Raw genomic sequence first — 25,478 nt, 5'->3', positions numbered from 1 at the left:
ATTTGCTATTAGTAATCAAATTCGCAAATAGTTAAAAAATAATTGAAAAAATTTGTAACAAAATAAAAGAAGATTAACAGATCTTTTTTTAATTATTTATTTTTACTCTTTTCATACCAAAATTCAGTCAGTATTTTAAATCTAAATAATATAAAATTTTATTTCATTAATAATTTCTGATATTTTTTCTTTTTTTTTTAATTTTTATTATTGAATTATTATTAACAGTAATTTTTTTTATAATCAGAGGTTAATAATTATCAATAAATCAATATGTTTAAATTTAAAAAAAAGATTAAAAAAAAAAGGTGATGAAGTCTGATTCGAACAGATGTGCCTTCCCCTACTAAGATCCAAATATTTCATTAATTAAAATTTCATTTGGCTAAACCTCTGGAACCGATGAAAATAAGTACCACTTATGATATCATTGAAAAGCTCTCAACGAGGGCTTATTACTGCAGTTAAAAAAAGTTCAAAATTCAGATTTGTTTGGACAACAGTCCTAAATCCAAAATTTCAACATCCTACGGCTAATATTTTTAGAGTTATGCAAAATATATACATACGAACATACAGATGTTACGCCGAAACTAATCAAAATGGATTCAGGGATGGTCAAATGAATATTTCCTTTTGAAATCTGAAAAACGAAATTTTTAGCGATTACAATACTTTCTTTACTTCGTACAACGAAGTAAAAACAAAAAAAAATTATTAGAAAATCGTAGTAAAAAAAAAATATATATACAGTGTCCCACGAAGAAACGGAAAAACGTTTGAAAAAGGGTTTTTTAAAATATATACTATATAAAAAAATTGTCACCCGCACGCTCTTTAATTATCCAATATTAAAGAGCAATGTTTTTTTTTGGCAGTCATGTTTTTTTTAATTTTTAAATATTTATGTCTCGTACCCCATTGTGTTTTATGTGAATAATTTGATGTTAGTCATGATTTCCATTTTGGTAAAGGATCCTTGTAGGCCTACTTTGGGCTATTTCTTGGGCTTTTTACTTTTGGGCGTTTTCTTTTCACTCAAACATTAGCTATTATTTGGTGGAATAGTTGGTGCAGACATTTTTCATTGAACTATCCAATTATTTCATTCTATGAATTTTTTAACTATGCTGCACCTACTGATGATTACAATTTTCTGTACCTGAAAATAGATCCACGAGTAGAGTTGCAATTTTTTCGGTGTTCGCTAACAGTCTTTTCGGTATCATCCTGGTAGTCGAAAGAATGATCACTACTATGTGAACCACTTTTGATGCCACTTTTCTTTAATTTTCTGGTACAACGGTATATACTTCTCTACTTTCTCGCTATGTTTTTTCACCTAGTTTTTCCTGTTTGGTATTGGTATTTCAATCAGGAATGTTTCTTTCGTTGCTATTTCGATTAGTGTGATGTGTGTAGTGTGTATTTTGCGCGGTGCGCGATAAATAGTTCTATTGGTTGTTATTTCTCTAATCCAGTATTACTTTAATATTTCCTTTTCGAGCGTTTTTATATGAGAGGCCGTACTTAACAATAAACAATAATAATGTTGTTAAATGACAGAAAAATGTAATATAAACAAAAGTTGTGATAAAATCGTTGAGTTGAAGTATTTTACATATATATATATATATATATATATATATATATATATATATATATATATATACACACACACACATAGTCCGTCCCAAGGAAAGGTGACTGATTTTATATTCGCGTAACTACTAATGCGATCAGTGAACGGATGCATGAATTAACTAGCGTGGTATACCGACTACCTTCCGTTTTATATTTAACAGCGCTGGCATGACAGACTGCTCGTAATAACCAAAACTTTAACAATATGTTTTGAACTTCTGTCGTGAAAGGAGCAATGGAGCAACGTGCAAACATTAAGTTTTGTTTTAAATTGGGTAAAAGTGCCAAAAACACTTTCAAATTGATACAAACTGTTTATGGTAGTGAAGCAATGAATCGTAAAAACGTTTTTAAGTGGTATGCAAAGTTTCGTGATGGTGGAGAGACCATTGAAAATGATCCACGTCCAGAAGCAACATCGACAGTTCGAGTAGAAGAAAATATTCAAAAAGTGGCTGAAATTCATCGAAATGATCGTTGTGCATCTACCAGGTTAATAAGGAGATCACTGGAATTTCTAAAACAACTGTGCATCGCATTCTAACTGAAAATTTGGGCAAAAAGAATATCTGTTGTTGCTTTGTGCCCCACTCATTCACTGACGATCAAAAAAAATTGCAGAGTGAAGCACTGCAGAGACATGAAAATATCGGCCGCTAGGAACCTAGACTTACCGTAACAGGTAATGAGATATGATTTTTTCAGTATTTCGAATGTTTTCATCGTTTCGACACGATTTCAGATATCCAGAGGGCTATGACCACGATAATGCAGACAATTTCAAAGGTTGAGTATCAGAATTGTTTCAAAAAATATTTCCAACGCTTCCAGTTGTGTATTGACTCGCAAGGAGCCTACTACTTTTTAAAAAAAGTCATATAAAATAAAAATAAACAACGTCTTATATTTTATTTCACATGAGTCACCTTTTCTGTGGCACGGACTGAGTATATTAATATTTTATGCGAAAAAATAACAAACTTTAAACAGAAAACTTAAATTTTAGAACCAATCATAAAATTATTTATTACCGCAGTGAATTAAATAATGTAAAAAAATTGTTTACCTCAATAATTTACAATAAATGGAATCTTTTTAAATTGAACAAGTTTTTCTTTTTCCTCAATAAATTACTTTTTGACACTGGTTGTTTAAAAAAAAAATAATAATCTGGAAAAAGAATGAAAATTATTCAATTTATAAAATAAAATCTAAAATAAATAGATAAATAAGAGATTTAATTAAAGAGTTATTTAAACAAAATTACAACAGTAAAATATACTATACTTACTAATCTTCCTTTATAATCTTTTATATCAACCTAACATTCTTTTAATAATACTAATTTTAAAATCGTTTCAACATGATAATCATACACTTTACAACAACAAAATAGTTTGCGTGATTCGATATACTTGAACAATTCAGAAACCCGACCTGTATTTTTTATTTACAGCCATTAATTTCCTAAAAGTTAAAATTGTTTTCGATCACTTTTTATCATCTATACCCTTTCTTAAACTAATATATAGGCCGGAAAAAATTATTATATTTAATGAAGAATTCATTAAACAAGTTAGAAGAAAACTGTTTATTATTCAATAAATACGGACTACTTTATCTGAAAAAAAAAGAAATTACGCACGCATTTACAAATATGAAACTGATAAAAATCCCAATAAATCAATTATTTATACTAATAATTGGTGAAACAATAGTAATGATTAAAAAGAAATATCATTAAAGTCAATAAAATTCAACGGCAATAATTAAAACAATAGAATTCAACGGTTGACTGAGAATAGAAACAATCGGCCAATTGTTTTGTTTTAGCATGCCAATCTACACTGTACTGAACTTTGCACATTTAGTACAGAATGGAAAGAGCATAGACTGTGTTGTTGATTGCGCATTCCATTACAGACAGTAAAGTATTTCTGTTTAATTGATTCTATGTTGCCCTTTCAAATTAGAATTCTGACGTATTACATGCCATGTATATTGAGAAAATACGGCAGAATATTACTACCTAATATTTATTGAGCTATTTGTCAATTCTTTTTTTCCGTGCCTGTCAATATTTTTGTTATAAATATTCATTATTAATTAATTGGTACTTAATAGCTGATCCCTGTGGTAGAATGGAAGAATAATACTCTCTCACTCCCCCCCCCTCAAACTCTCTCTCTCTCTCTCTCTCTCTCTACATACTACAGCAAACCCAGCCTACTCTCAGTCTTGCTGTTATTAACTTTGTTGCGCTGCGTTGAGTAGTAATTACTGTAGCATTTTTGGTACTACCGTATGCGTCTCTCATAGATGTTATTTGAAATCTCTCACCCGTTCCTAGGACCTTCTCAATTGCCTCTTTTAGCTCACCTTCCGTAGTATCTCCAAGCATGTCCTTAATGTGTACAACTGTTCTACGGTCTCCCTTGTTACGTATATCGACCTGAAGATCACCTGCTCTATCCTTCAGCATTGCAGAAAACTCCCCTGCCTTCTGCACTCCACTTACCCTAACTTCTAGCTGTTCATCTCTACCCTTTCTTATAGAAAGAATTTCTCCAGCCTCCTCTACTTTAACTTTCTCTTTCATAGTTTTTAATAGATCAGCGTATGTTTTCCCTTGTGCTTGTACAACAATGGTTTTACTCTCGGCGACCGGTGGGGTTCCTCGCCTAACAGACGCCGATCTGGATCTTGGTCTCGCATTGTCACTTGGATTGGGGAGGACCATCCTTGGTAAGGTCTTCCCCTTCCTTAAAATATATATTACTATTTTCCTAATCAAAATGCCTGGAGGGCCATTTGGTATCACGAAAACTGAAGACTCAGAGTTACCCACTACTCTTCTTAGTGCCTTAAGTACGTGTGACGCCATTTCCTTATCCCCGCAACTGGAGTCATAGATGACTGTGTATCTTGTACCATTAGTTGTGACCTTACTGTCTTCGAGTATCGTTGATTCCTGAAGAAACATTGCACCAGGCGTTGCTCCTGCATATATGCTGTTTGGTCTTATGCCATTCGAGTCTACAAAGTGACAACTACCCTCTCCAGGTTTTGCTGCCTTAACCTGAGTGATCCTGTTCATCACCCACCTTGACCATCTGGAGGGCAGTCTCTCTATCAATTGCTCGTCTGATAGATCAACATCCAAAATATCCGACATCTCGCTGTTATAATGACCTTCAGTCTGAGTGATCTGATTACATGTCTCCGCTTTCTCTTCACACAGTCTTTGTAAGTCTTCATATTTTTCTTTAAGTTCCCTTTCATGGGCTTTGATTGCAGTTTGACTCCCCTTGCCAGTTATGTGTCTCAGTTGTGTGATTGCATTACCTAATTTGTAGGTAATTTCCTCAAGAGTAGGAGGGGTTTCTTCCTCCTCCGAAGAACCCGCTCTACGTCTTTTGGCTACTCTGCCCTCGGTTTCCCTCCATTTATACTTTTCCTGGGTGCTCACCGTAGTATCCATACCTTCAGTGTCCACTGTGCCACTCTCTCTCCTTCCAGTTGCTCCCTTCGAGGGTCCAGCCCCTTGTGAGGCTGTATCCTCAGATGGGAGGGAGCTACGACGTCGCATGTCTCGAAATTGTACTTAGGGGACAATTCCGCATCCGTTGATACAAAAAAAAAATATATATATATATATAAATGATAGCTTGATAAAGTAAGCTACAGCAGTCTATCTTATCAAGAGATAACAACAACCGAAATTAATTAAATTAATCCAATATCAAAAGTTTATCACTTGAATAATAATAAACAATATTATCAGTCGATGCCAGTTACAATTGTCTATGCCATCCACTACAGATAAGCTACACCCGAATTGAAAACAACTCAAGGTACACCACTACTAACTCACACTAACCACTGCGACCAGCAGTCAACTTTGAACCTTATTGCCAATAGAAATAAGGCTAGTCAGATAAAAAAAAATCAATAAAAAGGTCAGTCCGCAACCAAAAATCACCAAATTATATTAAAACACTTCCGAAAATTTTCCACCGTCGATTCCCAATTCCAAAAATCAGATATAAAACCGTTAATCCGAAACACACAACAATACGTCCGACCCCAACACAAGCTTCCACTCGACTCTCTTTTATCCCCTACTTAGCACCGGTGAAATCTACCTCCATCTTCCGGCATGCCGAAAGGGTTTTTTTTTCATTCTATACAATTCTGACATTTAAATTAATTAATTTAAATGTCAGGAAAAGATTTTTGAAAGTGTATGTTTGGAGTGTCGCTTTATATGGAAGTGAAACTTGGACGATCGGAGTATCTGAGAAGAAAAGATTAGAAGCTTTTGAAATGTGGTGCTATAGGAGAATGTTAAAAATCAGATGGGTGGATAAAGTGACAAATGAAGAGGTATTGTGGCAAATAGATGAAGAAAGTAGAATTTGGAAAAATATAGTTAAAAGAAGAAACAGACTTATAGGCCACATACTAAGGCATCCTGGAATAGTCGCTTTAATATTGGAAGGACAGGTAGAAGGGAAAAATTGTGTAGGCAGGCCACGTTTGGAGTATGTAAAACAAATTGTTGGGGATGTAGGATGTAGAGGGTATACTGAAATGAAACGACTAGCACTAGATAGGGAATCTTGGAGAGCTGCATCAAACCAGTCAAATGACTGAAGACAAAAAAAAAAAAATACAATTCTATTCAGTTTCATTCTATCTTAAATTTTGTATAATTATAATTAAAAACGTGAGACGTAACTTTGGGCCTCACAGTATTTCAGTGAGTTAGACACAAATTGATAACTCAAAAAATAAGATAAATTAAACAAATGAAACGTAAATGAAGGTCTTATAATTATAATAATAATTATAACAATATACTCTTTTGTTTTCAAGGCTGAAATAAGGGAAAAAATTATTTCAGTTACCTGATAATAAAATCCAAGAATGTAGATTTGTGTGGTTCACAACGCGCGTGGAAAAATTTTATATCTGTTTCTTTATGTCACTCAACGTTTTATTTTATCTATCTTACTTTGTAATAAATAATATAATTTTAAAAGAACTTGATTAGAAGAAAAATATGTTTCTAATGAAGGTAATAGTTTTTAAAAGAATTTCAGTACGCTTTCGAATAAATAGTGCTTTTGAAAAAAACAGTCCAGGTACACATGCACAGCACATTCCGTACTGGGTTTTAACTTGTTTGGCGATCTAAATAAAAGAATTATTCGATTTTTTTTTCCTAATGTGTACGTTTCAATCTGTTCATCTATTGAACAATAAGCAACCCCTCCCCGGCCCAATGAGATGAGGATAATATGAATGACATGTAAATGAGGTGTTGTCTTGTTAAACTCAGACCAACCATTTCTGAGATGTATGATTAATTGAATATCAATCACCAAAATACATCGGTTACTACTGTTTAGTTTCAAATCTGTATAAATAGCAACTAACGTTTAGTAAAATTTGAACTTCAAAATCTTTGACCAAAAAACCGCTTTAAAACAACCGAATTGCGGCTACTATTAACTCTATCATCTATAAAAAAAGTAACGACTATGACTATGTAATATTTCTGGAGTATTTATTAATGTTGATTGTTTAAAAATCATAAAGGCCATCTTTTAGAACAAAGTTTTTGAAAATGAATTTTGAGGGTTGCCCGTTTTCATATTTATTAATATTATTAGAGTAAACCCAACAGTTGAGCTGGTCTAGTGTTAACTCGTTGCCGTAAATCAGTTTTTTAACAGCTGATTTTTGAAGTCGAAAGTCTGAGGTTCAAATCCTAATTAGTTTCTTTTATACGGATTCGAATATTATACAGGTGGATACCGGTGTATTTTAGTGGTTGGGGTTCAATTAACCACACGTCTCGGAAATTGTCTGCCTGAGTCTGACTACACTTTATTTTACATGTCATACATATCATCCTCATTCCATTGGGCCGTGAAGGGGTTTGCTTATTGTTCAATAATTGAACAGATTGCAACGTACTCATTAGAAAATTAATAATAATTAGAGTAAAAATTACGTTAATTATTCGTTTAAATGTATTCACGTGTTACACGAGCAGACTGAGCTTATGTAGCTAATATAAAGCGAAAAAAAATTACCTTTATCGACAAAAATTATATTATTGACCAAATATGATATTTAACAGTTTAACCATTTAATATAATTGGTAAGTAAATGAAAAACACCAATTTTTTTTAATTTTTGAAAATTATTATTTACAGTTCATTACTACTCTGAAATTTTAGCTCTCCATTTCATTATTTCAAATTTGCAGTCATGAAAATTGATTTATTTCACTTCATAAAACTCTTAATTATTAACCGTTCAGATATTTAATAATTACATGTTTTCATCTATTTATATTCAATTGAAACCGAATTAAAGTCATTTAAATTTATCAGTTGAGGTTAAATCGTGAGCGTAATTCGCTTTCCAATTAATAAACATTTAAATAAATTTAAAGGCTCTATTAATGTAAGGATTTGTTTTAACCTATTACTCCATCCATATATAAACTACGTGATGATTACCTTTTCTGGAATTTTTTGTCAGTTCCAATTTTTACTTCTGGAAATTCTTAAAACACACTTTTCTTCTTCAAAATTCCATCCCGTAGTCTTTGATATATAAATACATATTGTCGCGTGTTCGCGGTTCGACAAGAATATTGAGAGATTAACAAACGTAAAAATTTCTTACATATACATTTTTTTTTTTGTCTTTAGTCATTTGACTGGTTTGATGCAGCTCTCCAAGATTCCCTATCTAGTGCTCGTCGTTTCATTTCAGTATACCCTCTAAATCTTACACCCCTAACAATTTGTTTTACATATTCCAAACTTGGCCTGCCTACACAATTTTTTCCTTCTACATGTCCTTCCAATATCAAAGCGACTATTCCAGGATGCCTTAGTATGTGGCCTATAAGTCTGTCTCTTCTTTTAACTATATTTTTCCAAATGCTTCTTTCTTCATCTATTTGCCGCAATACCTCTTCATTTGTCATTTTATCCACCCATCTGATTTCTAACATTCTCATATAGCACCACATTATAAATACATCTATTATTCTTAAATAATTTATAATATATAAAATAGTAATTCGAATTAAAAACAAAACTAATTCAATAACCATTACATTATAAATATCAAAATACAGTTCTGATTTACAATACGCTTTACAATAACTAATAGAAACTAATATTACGTTAACAATAGGATAACAAACGAGAAATCTGCAGTTCATACGATTCACTTTCTGCAAGTATTATTCACTTTTACAGTTTACAAAAGAATTAACCTACACTTTATGAATGAATTGAATACTGTCACTTTCACCACTGTTTACTAATAAACTCATCGAACGGCTAATTGTATTCAAGCACTGACCAAATTGGATACTCGTGACGCATTCTACACTCATTTGTTACCAAAAACTTACTGTGATCCCCTTTATCGCACTCTGCACCAAACTCGAAATTGAAAAAACTGTCATTCTGCTGGCCCTCGGCAGTATTTATATTTCCTGACCAGCAGTATTAACACCCAACCCATCCTTTTGATCGTTTAAGTGAAATAATTTCGACTGTCCGCTCCTTCTACGCTTCTGTGTAAAACCTTTTGTAGTGTACTCTACATTCTTTTTTCTTCATTTTCTTTCTCTTTTCTCTATCTGATATCTTCTCTAACCGTTACAATATTTTTTCCAAGCCTTATATAAATATGCTATAGTCCAGCCAACTCTTTAATTACTTTTGAATAATAATTCATTTTAAATCTATTAAAAGAATTACATTTAAAAAAAAAAAAAATTCGCTTAAATATTAGCATTTATAAAAAATTTAACAGTATATCTCTGTATTTTAATTTAGTATTAAAATTCTTAATTGAAACTGTTATCTATTTTAATTACGAAAAAAAAATTACTTTTTTATAATTTTATCACTATACAGAATGAAATGTAATAAAGTCCCTATTATCTATGAACTAAGAAAATATACTATGCAAGAAAAAAAAACAACGAACATAGTGTTTTATGTGATTTGCTGTTTAATTTCTATATTTTATTTTAATAAACTAATTTATAATTATGCATAAACAGCTTGGCTAAATGTGATTTGTCAGGTAAAACTTTTTTAGTGGTTCAAAAATAAACAATTGTTTGTTTTTCTTGATAGAAATAAACAAAATTACTTGACGTTAGTTAAACTACGGTTTAATATAATAAATCATAAAAATAAATTATATATTTGAAATACTATAATTTTGGTTTACTTATGTGTATATATATATATATATATATATATATGAATGCTCAAAACTCAATAAAATTTTGAAGTTTTTTTATTTTCCAAAAACCAAAATTTTACATCGAGGTAATATATAAAAATAATAAATAAAGAAAGTGAATTCTTTTCAATAAAAAATAAGCTTTTAATAGAACATTTATTTGTTGTTTATTAGTTAATGATAAATGGAACACAATTTCTGTTTTAAATTACTGCTTGTAATAAATTACCTATTAAAAAAATATTAATTAATATGTATGTGTGAATTTATTATTATATCCCCCATAAGTGCAAATTATGGATGATAATTTTCACCCGCCTATGATATAAATGTGTATATGTAAAACAAGATTTCTTCGCGGTTTGTAGTGTGTCATCTACGTTTAAGAGATGCGGGTTTCCGATCTACCATGTCTTACGTAAATGTAGAATATTTGAACTACTATTTTTCTATCTTCCTTCCTTACTGAAGTGCAGTCTAAACTTCCTATACATATTAATTACGATACAAAATTCACCCGTCTTAACGCAAGCCAAAATTATTAGAGGAAAATATAATACACATTTTATTTAAATCTTGCTTTATACTTTTTAGTTATACCTTAATCAAATTATTATCATACATTGAACGAATTTAATTAGTAGGTAAATTTGTATTTCAAAAGATAACATCGTATATTAAAATTTCTAATATATTTAAAATATCAAACAAATTTTCAGTCAAACATTTACTATAAAAAGTAACGAAATAGTGAAATTTTTGATTATTGAAATACAATTGTAAATTAACAATACCTATTTTTTACATTTTACAAATTTACCCACTTTCGGGGGGATGTTTGCAAAAGTAATGGTGGAATATTGTATTGTTACCCGACCTTAGTAATTGTGCGAAATTTCATCAACAGGCAATGTCAGAATTACGTTAAATTAAAGATGCAAGATTTGAGAACAAACATGGAAAAAATTGATAAAATATTGTGAGTTAAAATAAAACAAGTAAAAATTTGTATCGACGTCCCAAAAGTAAAAAGGTTAATCTACTTTTAACAGACAGGTGAATTTTCCCGAGCCTATATTATTATGTATCTACTTTTCTATCCTATCTACCGTTCCTCCATCACCGACGTCGACTTTTCACTATCCTATCATGTCAGTGTAAGCTTCTGGCATAATAATAGGATCGGAGGGGAGGAACCATCAGTAAAGTCAACATAAAATTCTCCCAATACAAGACCAATAGTGTTGTTTCTGTAGCAACAAAATTTATCTATTTTTATTTTTCTTTGTGCTGAAAAAAATTGTTCGATATTTTAATTCGAACAAGCAGAATTTAGTAATCAGTAATACCTATTTCTTTTTCAACCTTTTCATTGAACAGTAAGATAAAAATGAAAATTAATTGCACGCAAATTATCACTTTCAGAACAGATAAATAACTAGGTAACATATTCAAAAAAAATTCTAAGTGGTCAATAAAGCCCTGCAAGGGGCTGTATTTTAAATAAATGAAAAACAGGAGATAGTTTTTACAATAAAACAAAACACTTTTATAAAATATAACAATTTGGTTCCTGTATGAAAAAGTTGAGTTTGATAAGTTTAACAAAAATATTTTATACAAAACTAAGTTTTAATTTCTAAATTATACCACAATAAACACTTCTATATAATTTATTATTTTTGAAGTAACAACCTGTAGCAGTTGGAAATCACTATTACACTGAGAAGTCAAAAAGGATCTCACAGCCCAATTAAACGTATTACTTAAGGTCCAGAATTGGGTTTCATAGCAGTTAACCTGTTAACATTTATGTTAATTGCGCTTTTATAACGAAGAAAATTTTAGATATACATTCTCTCATACACTCAAAAATGAAGCGTAGACTTTAGAATTATGTACCTCATCAGTATAAATTTACAAAAATGTAATAAATTACTTACATCAAAGCATATTCAGTTTTCCAAACATATTAATAAACAGAATACTTTTTTAAAAATTCTGAAATATTGTTTATAAAGAAAAAATGGACAATATTTATACATTACGTGTATAAACGTATAACACTACGTGTTATACATTACAGGGTTTTTTTAACCCATAGAAAGTCCAATTTTACAGTTACGAGAAGTAAGTGTAATACGCAGTTACTCTGTGTATTATTTGAGTATATCGGCCAAGTTTCAGTCTTGGTATATAAGACTACAGTCAAGTATAACTCAGCCCAGGAGAGTGTCCTCGAACTGAGACTGTACAAAACTACACTTCATTTACACTCATAAATATCATCCTCATTCATCCTCTGAAGTAATATCTGAACGGTAATTACCGGAGGCTAAACAGGAAAATGAAAAAGGAGAGTGACACGGGCCTTCCCGCTTACCGGTATTACTTCCGGCATGACAAGTCGGCCCGCCAGTTGGATCTTATCTTCTTGCCTGCCTCAAGCTGCCGGAGTGGGATAACTTGGTCCGACTATGTCGTTCCTGGGCCCCACTCCAGAAGCTGGGACTCTTGACTCCCATGCCTCAAATGGAAACATCTCCGAAGGGGCATTCCCAACGGAATTCGGTCTTTTTCCACATGAGGGATTCGGATATCCCCATACCTCATCACTACTACCCATCCGTGCAAGTACAGACAAACAGTAGCTCTGCAGGGGGCTGTCCTTCAACCCATGTCCCCCCCCCATGGGCATCTCAGTCTGCCCCCCAAGCACGGTAGTCGACCTCCTTCTGCCTCAAGATGTCAGCCACGAGCCCTTCGATCTCCTTCTACTAGCCCACGCCCCGCAACACATAGCCAACTGTAGTATCCGGTGTGATCCAACTGAGACACCTCCTTTAACTCCGCTCATCTAGGGAAGCAGTAAAATGTACGCTCGGGGTTATCCAAGAGGCAGCAGTAGATACAATTTGGGAACGTTTCCCAAATCTGTGATAATCCACCCCAAAATTTCCGTGGCCAGAAAGAAGCTGGGAGACGTAGTAACCGACGTCCCCATGCCTCCTCCTCAGTCACGGTTCCCACGAGGAATTAATTGACGAGTAATTTCAACAATTAGTTGAAATTATTTAGCTTCATCTAAAAAAAAATTCTCCTTTACAAGTTACAATCATATATTCAAATTTAATATTTTGGAAAAATATTTTGATTTTTTTAAAATAGTATTTTCTTTTTATTTCTTCTTTTTATTATTTCTTAACATTAAATGATAAATAAATTCACTGCTTAATTGCTTAAAAAGAAAACAGTAATATTTTTAATTTTATCAACAATTTAGTAGTGATATTCTCTAATTTTAAGATTTATTAGGCGATTTAAAAATTGTTGATTTCTTTATCAATATTGAAAATTATTATTTTATTAATATTATTTCCATCTTTTTTCTGAATTTCAATAAAGTTATATGATATTCAAACTGATTTTCTTATTATTATTTAAATAATTAAAAAAACTTTAACTACAGAGACTCTTCGACAATAAAAATATAAACAATAAATCATAAAAAAAGATTCTACTACTCCGTGGCGGAGATTCTTTATCTTTTATCCAGAAAAATCAATTCTAATTGATTTTTTACTCGCAATCAGCCTGTAGTTTTGGAGATTAAATATATTTATAATCACCGTTATTAAAATTAGATTTTTTATAATTTGAATTTAAATTATAATTATAATTATAATTTAACATTAATAGCATAGTAAAAATTGTGTTTGAATTATATCAGAAGGATAGTATAAAATATAGGCGGACGGTTAACAGAGTTCACCATTTCAAACTTATTCCCATTTTCTAAATCTTTCTTGATCGAAAATTGATGTTATCGTAGACGAAAGTTTCCACGGAAATATTCAGTGCAACCGAATTTTTTATAAAACTTTTTAAAACAATAAATAATTTTTTAATATAATTTGGGTAATTTAAAGACGAAAGTGTTGACTTTTTTTTTGAAAATTATGTTTTACTGATGTAAAATGCATTTAAACATTTAAAAATTACTAAAAAACTGGCATGTTTGATATTTTTTGACCTTGAAAAGTTTACATTTTGATTCGCAGAATGTAGTTTTTATACTTTTGTATATTTTTGTATTTTAACAAAATCTCTAAATTTCTCCTCCTTCATATAAATTTTATTATTAAAAAACGCCAAAATGCCATTTTTTGTCATTTTTAAATGTTTAAACGCAATCTACAGCAAAACAACTCATTTTTGGCAAAGAATTTTAAATTCCCTAAATTGTATAAGAAAAATAGTTTGGAATCGAAAAAACATTTTTTTACAGTTTTAAAAATTCTTATAAACAAAAGTTTCCTGATTATTCTCGTGGAAATTTTTGTCTACGATATTAATAACCTTATCTTTCGATTACAAAAAAAAAAGTATAAAGTGAAAATGAGTTCACCAGTTTGATCCATTTACTACCGGTCTAAAAAGCATCATCCTAAACTGATTAGGTGTTCAAGACATCTGTTGATAGGAATAACTCCAGCTGCAGAACGTAGCGACTAGTTCATCGCATTGATTGGTTAACGAGTTTCATTGCTACATTACATTCACCTGTAGGATGATTCCTTAATTGTTACTACTATACTTTTGCAAGGATTTGTTTGTTTTCTATTGGTAGAAGGTGATAACCGTAAGACAAAACAAATATTAGAATATAACAAAAAAATTTATTGTTTAGCTTATAGAAAATATACTCGTATATAATATATTAAAATATTAGTTAAGTAAAAAAGAAATTTTTCTCAATTTAATCCATTTAAATGCTATAAAAAAAAATTCCACTTTTGTTTTTGTTTTATAGCGGTAAAATTTAATCGGTGAAATAAATATACTTTTTTAAAATAATAGTTAAACTTTTTTCGTCGAAGGGGAAACCTTTTGTAGGTACCATGTGGTGTCTCTCGAATCCCATGATAGAGTGGAACACTCCCTTGTGGGCTTACAACTATAAACCGTCCTTGTAATGAGGTTCCGAGCCCACCTTACGATATTATCACAGCATTCCATGTGTCTGATGTTACTTCACGCCTCCATTGCTGGCCCTTACGCTTAAACCTGGTTTTATCTAGGTTATTTTAATCTATGAATCGTTGGGGTTTTCGTTTACAGATAAAAATAGATTTTGTAAATTTATTTCTGATTACAGAATATTTTTTAAATATAATTTTTATAATAATTTATGATCTTTTTATAATTTTATATCTGTATACAATTTTATTTAAATATGTTGGCTATATAAATGTTAAGTAATTACATTTTATTGTTAAATATTTTAGCTAATATTATTTTTATTTAGTCTACCTAATAAAAATATTTGGTTTTTTTCAGTGCTCTTGAATATTGTCTTAATATAGAAAACATGAATTTGACGGCTATTCGTACAATAAGAGTATTACGCCCTCTCAGAGCAATAAACAGAATTCCCAGTAAGTACTCAACAGTTAATTATTTTATTATATTTATGTTAGTTGGTCTATTAATAATGTTGATCTAATCTTAGCTGATCCTACGTTCGATTCCTAGCAAGAATCTGACTTTTTTCAAGAAAATCAACACCAAAAAAAACAAAAAAAAAACGGCTAATATGGGCGTCTACATACAGTCCATTAATGATATTTTTATTTTAAATACGTTTTGATAAAAATTACTTTATCAAAGCCTCTATTAACCGAAGTCACCTTTTGTAAATTTGAACTACGGCAAACGTTTTTATTGAAACAGCTACAACATTCGTGTGCCGTCCATTGACATTTAAACTGATCCTCTGAACAAAGAAGTAAGGAATTCAGTATTCAATTATCTAAAATTGGTTAGTGCGTAAAATGGATAATATTATGACTTCCAAATTGTTTTTTTTTAAATGTGCAAAAGTAATAAAGATTTTTTTATAATATTTTTCGAAGAAAAGTACTTTATTACTTTCGGTCATGTGATGTGAGTGGATGGGAGTGTGGAAATGAATTGAAGTTTCCTTATACATTTGAAAGCCTGTAGTATATAAATTTTTGTGGCTTGAAAAATCTCCAAAACTACTGAATCAAGTCCACTAAAATTTAGATATGTTGTAGTAATGTATCTAAAGTTGTGTAAGTGAAAATTTTATGAAGATTGGATGAGTCATTCTTGAGTTACTCTCAATTTAAAATTGAAAAAATTTGAGTGGAATAAGTTAGAAGCGTTTTTCATTATGAGCTGCAATTTGGAACGTTACAGTTTCTTTATCTGTGGTGTTTGTTTATTATTATCAATATTAAACCAAATTTTAAAAAATGTTAAAATCAAATTAAATTAACGAAAGGTCAACCTTATTGTTATTTTTTTTTATTATTAGAATTGGTAGTATCTATTTGAATAATGCGAGTATATCGAACACAATTTAATTATTTACTATTTCAAAACTGCAAGAATTAAAAATATTCGTATGTCTAAAAAGTATGTTTTAATATATTTTTTCTATAATAAATAAATATGTTATCCAAATCACAATATTATTATACATAAATTATGTAGTCAACCACGTTAGGAAGGGTTTGCCAATCCAGAGTAATAAAAATTAATTATTGTTAATAAATAAAATCATTCCGCTAATTTTCGTGGCGAAGTGGTAGTTTCTTGGTCTTCTATCTGGGGGTCCCTGGTTCAAATTCAGATCAGGCATGGCATTTTTCATGGACTACAGAATTCCATTTCCATATCCCCATGTATAAGCTTCAAAATCTTCTGTGATATTCATCAAACAAAAAAATATTATAATAATATAGCAAATTGCATATTAGCAGCAGAATGAAGTTAATTATATATATAATTCATTTCTACGCTTATAAATAATGGTTTTCTCTACGTTTAGTATTTTCTCAAAGAGAACATTTATTAGAACATTTATATGGAAATGTAAATTAAAAACATATCTGAAATATTAATAACATACAATAGGTATCGCAGTCGGTAATATAATATTAATTATTCGCTGATGTAATATTAATTATTCTGCTGCTGCTACAACTCGTGGCGGATAATGGAACTATTGATTTTGATAAAATAATTTAAATTTTGATATTTTTAAATTTATTTTTTAAAAAAATCTTGATTAAATTTATTATTTCCCTAATCCAATCACCTTGCAAGTTGAACCTGTTCGTGGTGGAGAATAAAATTGTAAACAGTGTTTTAATTGTAATTATAAAAGTTGAGTTACTCTCAATTTAAAATTGAAAAAATTTGAGTGGAATAAGTTAGAAGCGTTTTTCATTATGAGCTGCAATTTGGAACAAAAAATAAATTATTAAACAGATAATTAATTTTCTTTTTTTTTTTATTTACATATTTTTTATCGATAAGTCTGAGGAACCCCATTTACGGGCGGAGTGTCAGACTCGCTAACAAGTTCCGCTAGATGTTATTAAGAGAGCGTATGTGTCCCTGCTCCCTACCGACCAAATCTCATATCTTACTGATCCTCCCCTCTCGAGGTTGGATTCACAATTAAGCATTGCACGTCCCCGGGAGGTGCCTTTGGGACATAGGGCTCTAGAGTTTCCGTGCTTCATCACCGTCGCCCGTCTAAGCAAGCGCGGACGAACGACGAGCTGTCTTTCACTCTCCGACACTCCGGTCATGTTCTTCGCCTCACTCTGAGGACTTTGTATTGTGGTACTCTCTAGGAGATTCACCTAGAAGCATCCATCAGTCTAGAAGCATCTTCCTGGACTTTGGTTTGTAGGACTTTCGAATTCTGCGACTGTTTCAAAGTGGTACTGGCTTTTCAACATGGTGTCTGTTATATAATTTACCAAAATCTGCCCCGTGACTGCAACTCAACGACGACATTCCTTCTCCCACCTCGAGCATTAAAAAATGAGATGTTCAGGGTTGTCAAGTTCTTGGCAGTATGGGTGCAGAGTATCCTCCGCTCTTCTCCTTCCATGTACTCAGGAGCGGAAGGCCCCGTATCCGGTGAAGAATTGGGTGATCCAGAATCCAAGCTCACCAAATCCCTCCCGGCCCACGGCTCTATACATGGAATCAATCGATGCGTCCACCTCCCCGTAGTGGACGCATCCCACATGGCCTGCCAGACTCTGGCGACAGCCGCTCTTACCTCCTCCTTAGGCTTCTTTTGATAACTCATCGCACTAGCTTTTGTTATCCTTTGCATTAGTGGCATGCCTATAATCACCAGCACCACCTCTGTAGATACCGAGGCGTATTCTGATGCTATCCTTAGGGCCATTCGACGCTGAACAGATAATTTATGAAACAAAAGTATAATTACGTTGATCTCATTAGAAATAATAAATCTATTCCACTGATCCCGCAATTTTACACGGACTGATCTCATGAGTATCTCACATGTCGATTGTACTCGGATGCTATTTATTGCAGCTCTCTTGGCAGTCTCATCGGCCCGTTTATTCCCGAGGATGCCACAATGGCCAGAGACCCACACCAGTACCACAGTTTTATTTATTCTTGAAAGGATATATCATGAATAATCTGGACGATGGATTCAGAACGTTTACAGCTCAAGTTCTCAACTACACTTCTAGAGTCTGTAATTACTAGGAAGCTGTCATCGCTACGGGTTTCGATAACTTTCAAGCCGGAGTATATTAAAATAAAATTTTAATTAGTAAATCAATAAAAATATGAAAGAAAATTAAATCTTAAATCTTGTGACATTTTAATAAAATTTCATTCGTTACATTTGATGAATTATCAAGTTAAAATTGATTCTTAATTAAAATATTAAATTTACCTGTACATTTACTTGAAAATATATTCTGGTTTTCATATAAATATGATATATACAAATTTTTATATTTTATAACTTTTTTCAAATTTATTCACTCACGATCTCTAATATCCAAATTTTCTATAAACCAACGTATTCGAATCGATCTCGACTCCCGTTCTTTAGGTTTCTTCGGGTAAAAAGATATTTTTACGTATTTTTTAAAATTTTACTAGTTAGGTTATGTTTAAATTAAATTTGCTTATAATAATTTTTAAATTACAAATACATTAAACAGTGTTATATTGTTTAATATTTTACTTTGTTTTATAAACACTTGTCTTTCTATTTAAATATAAGTTTTGTTCAAGTAATTCACTTGTCAACAAAATTTCAAGATATATATTTGAGAACGCTCGTTTCTCAGAATAATACAACATTCGCCTGTCTTACTTTTCTGGCTTAAATACCTTGGTAAAATGTATGTTCTGAATCTGCCACATATTTCATAAAAGTATTTTACACATATATGAACAATTCACCATTTCTCTTTCGTTTACTGATATATTTCGTTGTATCTTAATGTTATATTTTTGACATGAGCCTTTATTCAAGCATTTTGTTTTGTTTATCGTAACAAAATTTATTTCCTTTACAACAAACCACATTTAGAATATTTCAAAAGATTATTATTTTTGTTGTTATGATAATCGGTTTTTTCTGAGGTATTTCTCAGATGACTTTTTTTCTTTAATAAAAAATTTTACAAAACATTTTTACTACATTGCATTTAAAAATGACGTTTTATTTACATTTTATTTAAATAATATCTGTTTTTACAAATGATACACGAAGAATGTAACAAACTTTCAGTACATCTTCTACCGGAGAAAATAAATGAAAGTTTGTATAAACATAGGTTTGGGAACGCTTTGTTAACGACTGTCGGCTGGCAAAAGATTTCGGACTGATTTCTGCGCTTTCGTAAAAATCTATCCGGACTGTTTTTCTTGGGATCCAAATTAAGGGTTAAATTTAGTGATTTTATATGAAATCTGACCTGAAAATAGAAAAAATAGGTCACAGAACTATATTTTTAGTAATTTTCAAGAAATTTGGGGTAAAACACAAAAGATTAGGGTTGAAAAATACACTATTTTATGTTTGGCGTAAAATAACCTTGTTAAATAGGTAATGAATACATAAAAAATTTTAAATAAAACTTGTAGAAAATATGATTCTGAGTAAAATTATAAGAATAAAGTCTACAGAGACTAAAATTATACATAAGAATTTCGAAGATTATTAAAAAAAAATATATCAAAATGAAGCGTATTTTAGGCGTTAAACCAAACAGAATTTTCCATTTGTTCATTTTTACATATATTTATATAACAAATTTCTTCATTTATTGATATTTTAATATATCACGTAAAAATTGATTATAAAATTTACATTAACTTAATCTAAATATAAAAATTAAATTTAAATACGCCTTTGATATAAAATTTTGTTCATATTTACTTGTGTAAAAAAGATAAATAATATTTATTCCACCATTGCAGAGAGTCTTTGCTCAATTTGTTTATGTCATTTCTTTGCATTTATTTTTCGTATTTTTGTTAAGACATAGGTTTCTCGCATGTTTGCGTTTCTTCAAAATAGGTTTCTTTGTTTGGGCAAAGTGGTTTGAATACCAACATATATTTTAAATAAAATAAAAACTGTATAAAAAGCTCGTGTGTACTTATGTACCCACGTAAGAAGTTATACTTCTTTGGCGTGAATAAAAAAAAAGAATTTTTTTACGCATTCAAACAAATTTGAACTGAATCAAACGATCGATAGACGACATTAAATACCATGAATAAAAGTTGAAATAAATAACACTTCAATTAATTAATATTTATTTTAAACAGTTTAAAAAGCATTAAAGTATTCTTTTTATATAAAGCAAAGTTAATCGAATATATTTCGATTGGTTTAGTTCCATTAATTCTTCGGATGACGATTGAATAGGCACAAGGGTTATCAGCGGCTTATGACACGAAAAATATGATACAAATAGTTTCATTTTTTAATAGTGTATTTTATCAAAGACGAAGTTTATGATAAATTTAAAATTATTTATGCAAAATCAAAAATTTCATGATATGTGCTATTTTCTGTGTCATTAAAAAATATAATTTTACTCTTAAAAAATTATACTTACGTAAATATAACCTCAAATCTTGATACACAATTTTTACAAAAAAAGTAAAAAAATAAATATACGCTACAATATAAAAAAAGTTTTATGAATTTGAACAACAATATTTACATTTTAAAATATCCGTCTTCAGAAATCCGTGTATATAAATATATATTTATTACGACTCAATATCTGTTATGTTTACAACACGTGTTAATCACTTAATTGCGTTGAACGACTGACTGAATTAGACACTACTCGTATGTGCGTGCAAACTCTCTTGGTCCTGGGCAAATCTTCATAGTGTGTTACATCGGCGTGCGCAACTTCCGTAACTTGCTGAAAATACACTGTGATCAGTTTCTCCTAACGTGCCAAAAGAAGTATAACTACAAAAAAAATAAATTTAAAATAAAAGCATAATGAAAACGTTAAAAACCAATACTTCTTAATTTTAATTGTTCTATAGATTTTAACTTTTTGTTCTCGGTTCTAAACAATGGTTTGTTACAAATTGTAAATAATTTTTCCCCTTACGTCAAAAGGTGGGGATTTAAAAAATTATATATTATTTTTACTTTTCACTGTCCTTTGTCATACATAAGTTTTATTAAAAAAATTTAAACTTTATTTGTTTTTGTAATTAAAAACTAATTTATAAAATTTGTTACCGATAAAAAAATAGATACGTTTATCGAACACCGGCGCCATTGATTACTTGTTTAAATACCAAATTTACTTCGTTTTAAGAATAAAGGAAAGCTATTTAAAGATTAAATGCCAAGAACGTAAAGAATAAGATAAAGTAAGTTTCCTTATCACGATGACGCAAATTCAACTCTTTATCTGTATCAACTGTATTGCAGCCCGTTACCTAGAGTTAGTTCTGTGCGTTTATCATAAGCGCAGTTTAATTTCGCCACCAAATTTAATATGAATTTTTGGAATAGCCAACTGACACGAGCCGCTGAGTTCCTGAAATTGCTTGATATTCTACCAGAAATCAGGACATGTTGCAGCAGACACGCTTTGCGTCTTTAAAAAACCGCCGATGTTGTGTGCTGTTGCAATAAGCGTACTTGCCGATATAAAGTCAATATTCATGTCGGCACATGGCTGAAATATTTTTACTTCATCTTCGTAACTGTCATACGATTTCTATGTAGTTGAGGGTTCGAACTACCAAATGTTACTTGATGTCACCATGAATTTGGTATGGGTCCGAATATCTACTGAAATAATTTCATTAGATAATTGTATTGAACAGAACAGGCAAGGAAAAATAAGGGGAAACTGTATGGTCGTAGAAATCTATGACATGTTGTTCTCCAGGGATAAAAATTATGCTGGTCGCATTTACCACAATGGGTTTTTGGCGGTATTTGTAGTGAAAACAGCGAGTATTTCTTTGTGAAAGTTGCTGACAGACTGATTCCAGCTCTGCTGAATGTAATCAACGTTAATCACGAAGCGTACTGTACTCTGAGATCCCAGCGTCTTCATAACTGTCAGATTTCGGTGGCTACAGAACTGTCTCTCGCTAGGCAGCCCTTGTTATTGCAGGTGATAAACCCATTCACAAACTTACCACTGAGCGCCAACTGCGTTATAATGCGAAATAGGTAGGCCAACCATATATCTTTACCCAAGGTAAGAAACTGAACGTACAATAATAGTTAGGGAACTTGAGAGCTCTTAGATTTGCAAGTCAGTTGCAAAACTCAAAGCAAGTGGAGTGTAGTTGCTGGCTTCCTTAGATTTCTAGCTCTGCAGAGGGTGGCTGAAGGATTTTAATGGTCAAATAGTTGACAAACAACTCGGATGGCTACGGACCCGCTTGGGCGCTTACTTCACCAAGATTGTCGTTTTGACATCGAGCCCCGGTTAGTTTAGCTACTCCTTTTATTCCTCTGTTTGTTGAAGGGTGATAGTATTGACCTCGCTTCCGGAAGCAGACTATATCAGAGGTGGAATGTGTTAGAAATTCTGTGATGGAGATGTTTGCGAAAGAAAAAAGACATTGATTGACCTCGCTTTCGAGAGCAAACCAGGTTGGAGTAGGTTAGTATAAGTATCGTCGTGAAATTTTTTAAATTGTTTTTGATAAATCAAGAATTTTATCTGAGTATTTGTAGGAGGAAATTGTTGTTGATAAGATCAACTATTTAAGAGGTATGAGGAGTGAATTTCAGATGTTTATGGTAAACTCCAATTAGTCTATATATTTACTGCAGTCTAGTTTTCATTTTATTTGGTGAATAATAATTATTATTTTGTGTTCGTCTTTCGGTTTTAGAGTAAGGCGCGAGGATCACGCTTCCGCTAAACGGTTACATAATTGAGAGGGCTGCAAATAAGATTAGGTGAGAAGCCTACCACGAAGGCAATAGCAAAGTTGCGCTAAAAACACCTATGAAAGTGTCTACCAAGGCATCTGCACCCTTACCACCCTGAATGAGGCCGAACTGATGACAGTGATATATAATCAGATTTAGAAGGTATAAGACGACTTCCGGTGAAGCCGATCAGGGAAAGAAATAGAGGGAGTGTTGTGGCGAACGGAATCGTCACAAGGTTTCTGTCGTCCAATACGGGAGTTAGGATGTACTCGGATTCTTGGCTTGGGTACCAAACCGATGCGCTGGAAACGGAAAGGTTCTACCATTATACTAAAAATTATCGGGTCAATTTCGTTGATCCTTACAGCGGTGCTCATAGTTAAAAACCATTCGTGGATACCGGTGTTCTTTGGTGGTTGGGTTTCAATTAATCATACTTCTCAAAAATGGTCGACATGAGACTGTACAAGACTACACTTCAATTACTTTTATACATATCATCTTCATTTATCCTCTAAAGTAATAGCTTACGGTGGTTCCGGAGGCTAAATAGAAAAAGAAAAAAAATCCATTGAACAGTAGTAATGGGTCACTGAAATGGCGAAATAGAAAAATTACAGGGAAACTTCCAGGCCGCTACGTGAAATCCTACCTGGAATTCATAAGGTGTCGAATGATAGGGAACAAGGACCCTTTTCAGAAAATATTCAATACAATAAGGAACACCTGGCCACTGGAAGTCGACATGTAGTAGTCATTGAGTAAAGTTTACGTAATCTTTAAGTTGAAGTAATGTGGTAGCCCGTAAAATAACAATGAATACAGAGATTCGTTTGAAAAAAACATCGGTTTGTAGGGGATAATTGGTAGCGCCGATATTCGAAAACAGTACCAAAAAAAATCCTTAAGGGGTAAGACTTTGTGCAAGTTTGATCTTACCAAAAATAATTTTAGGTATTAGAAGTGTATCATTAAATATTTTTATGTAGTTTTTGGTGATTTTTAGAAAAAAACACTCATAAAAAGGGAAAAAAAAGTTTTTAAATATTGATTATTTTGAAATGGTGTTATAAATTAATGTTAAAAATTAGGTTAATAAGAAGAAAAAGATTTGATACACATTTGATGGAAACCAGATTTAATTAATTTCATTGTAGGTGGAGCTATAAGTGACAGTGATGAACAATATTAAAAAGAAGTAAAACTAAAATAGAACATACAGGGTATAGTAAGTAGAGTATAGAATATATGAGATATGTTGAGATTAAAATATTAGCACAGATTATAAAATAAATGAAAGAATGACAGCAAACCAATTGAATGACCGATCAAAAATGCATAAAATATTTATGGTTTTTTTCTCGATTTAAGTGATCTATGGACCGCATGAACAACTTTACATTTAGTTTTTAACCTTTTTATTCTAGCACTTTTAATTTTTTTTATAAAGGGAGTTGTTTTCTCTCTTGAGACCACGCCAAGTTGTAATTAACTTGTTTTATTAGTTCTTGGAACTCGTTGAAATGCTTGATTTTGTCTCGAAATGTGTTACGGTCTTGTATTTCTTCAACGATAATGTTTGTTTCATAAATTTACGAATATCGTAATTCATCTATTATTCTTTTGAGTTTTATTGTACAAGAGTATACTTTTTATAAGTTTTATTCATCTATGAGAGAAATGTGGCCATAGAATTGGATTTTTTTTTTATTATATCGGTAAGTTTTTCACTGTGTGAATAGAGAATCCTTTCGGTTTATAGTTTGTAGCTATCATCGATTTTCCTTGGGCCTAGGAATTTCCTGAGGATCTTTGCGTTCAGATATTTGGGTGTCAGGTTTTGTAAATGGTTCTAATTATTCTGCTTTGTACAAGTATTCGCGTTGGATCACGGTCTTGTAGTATCGGATCTTGGCGTTGATCAAGATACATTTTTTATTTATTTTAAAGATTTATTTTTTATTTACGCATTTTTTATTATTTGAATTATGTTTCCGGTGAGTTGGTATGCGAAATCCAGTTTGCGCGTGCTCGTTCATTCGTCGCTTCTTTTTTAAAGATGTTCGGCGTGGACAGTTTCTCCGAGGTATTCAAATTTGCTGACTAGATATTTGATCGTTGTCGATTCGAATACTTTTGGAAGAATTTGTAATGTTCGTAATGAAATTTTTTCAAATGAAACTTGAAGGCCATATTTAACTGCGATTCTTTGAAGGTTTTTGAGTTGTCGGGCTGCGGTTTGTATGTTTTCAGATAGTAGAACGAT

General features: G+C 31.4%; 1 protein-coding gene across 1 annotated transcript in view; it reads left to right on the top strand.

Annotated features, from left to right (window-relative positions):
* Ca-alpha1T (Ca[2+]-channel protein alpha[[1]] subunit T) overlaps positions 1-25,478 on the top strand; it is a 276,487-nt gene that overhangs the window by 4,209 nt on the left and 246,800 nt on the right. The window contains exon 3 of the mRNA XM_075375644.1: positions 15,280-15,377. Within this exon, the coding sequence (XP_075231759.1) occupies positions 15,280-15,377 (98 nt within the window). The remainder of the gene's footprint in view (positions 1-15,279; positions 15,378-25,478) is intronic.

Source organism: Lycorma delicatula, chromosome 9, assembly GCF_047948215.1.
Source record: "Lycorma delicatula isolate Av1 chromosome 9, ASM4794821v1, whole genome shotgun sequence".
Lineage (NCBI taxonomy): Eukaryota > Metazoa > Arthropoda > Insecta > Hemiptera > Fulgoridae > Lycorma > Lycorma delicatula.
Note: the sequence above shows the minus strand (reverse complement) of the source record. Positions and strands in the feature narration are given on the sequence as shown.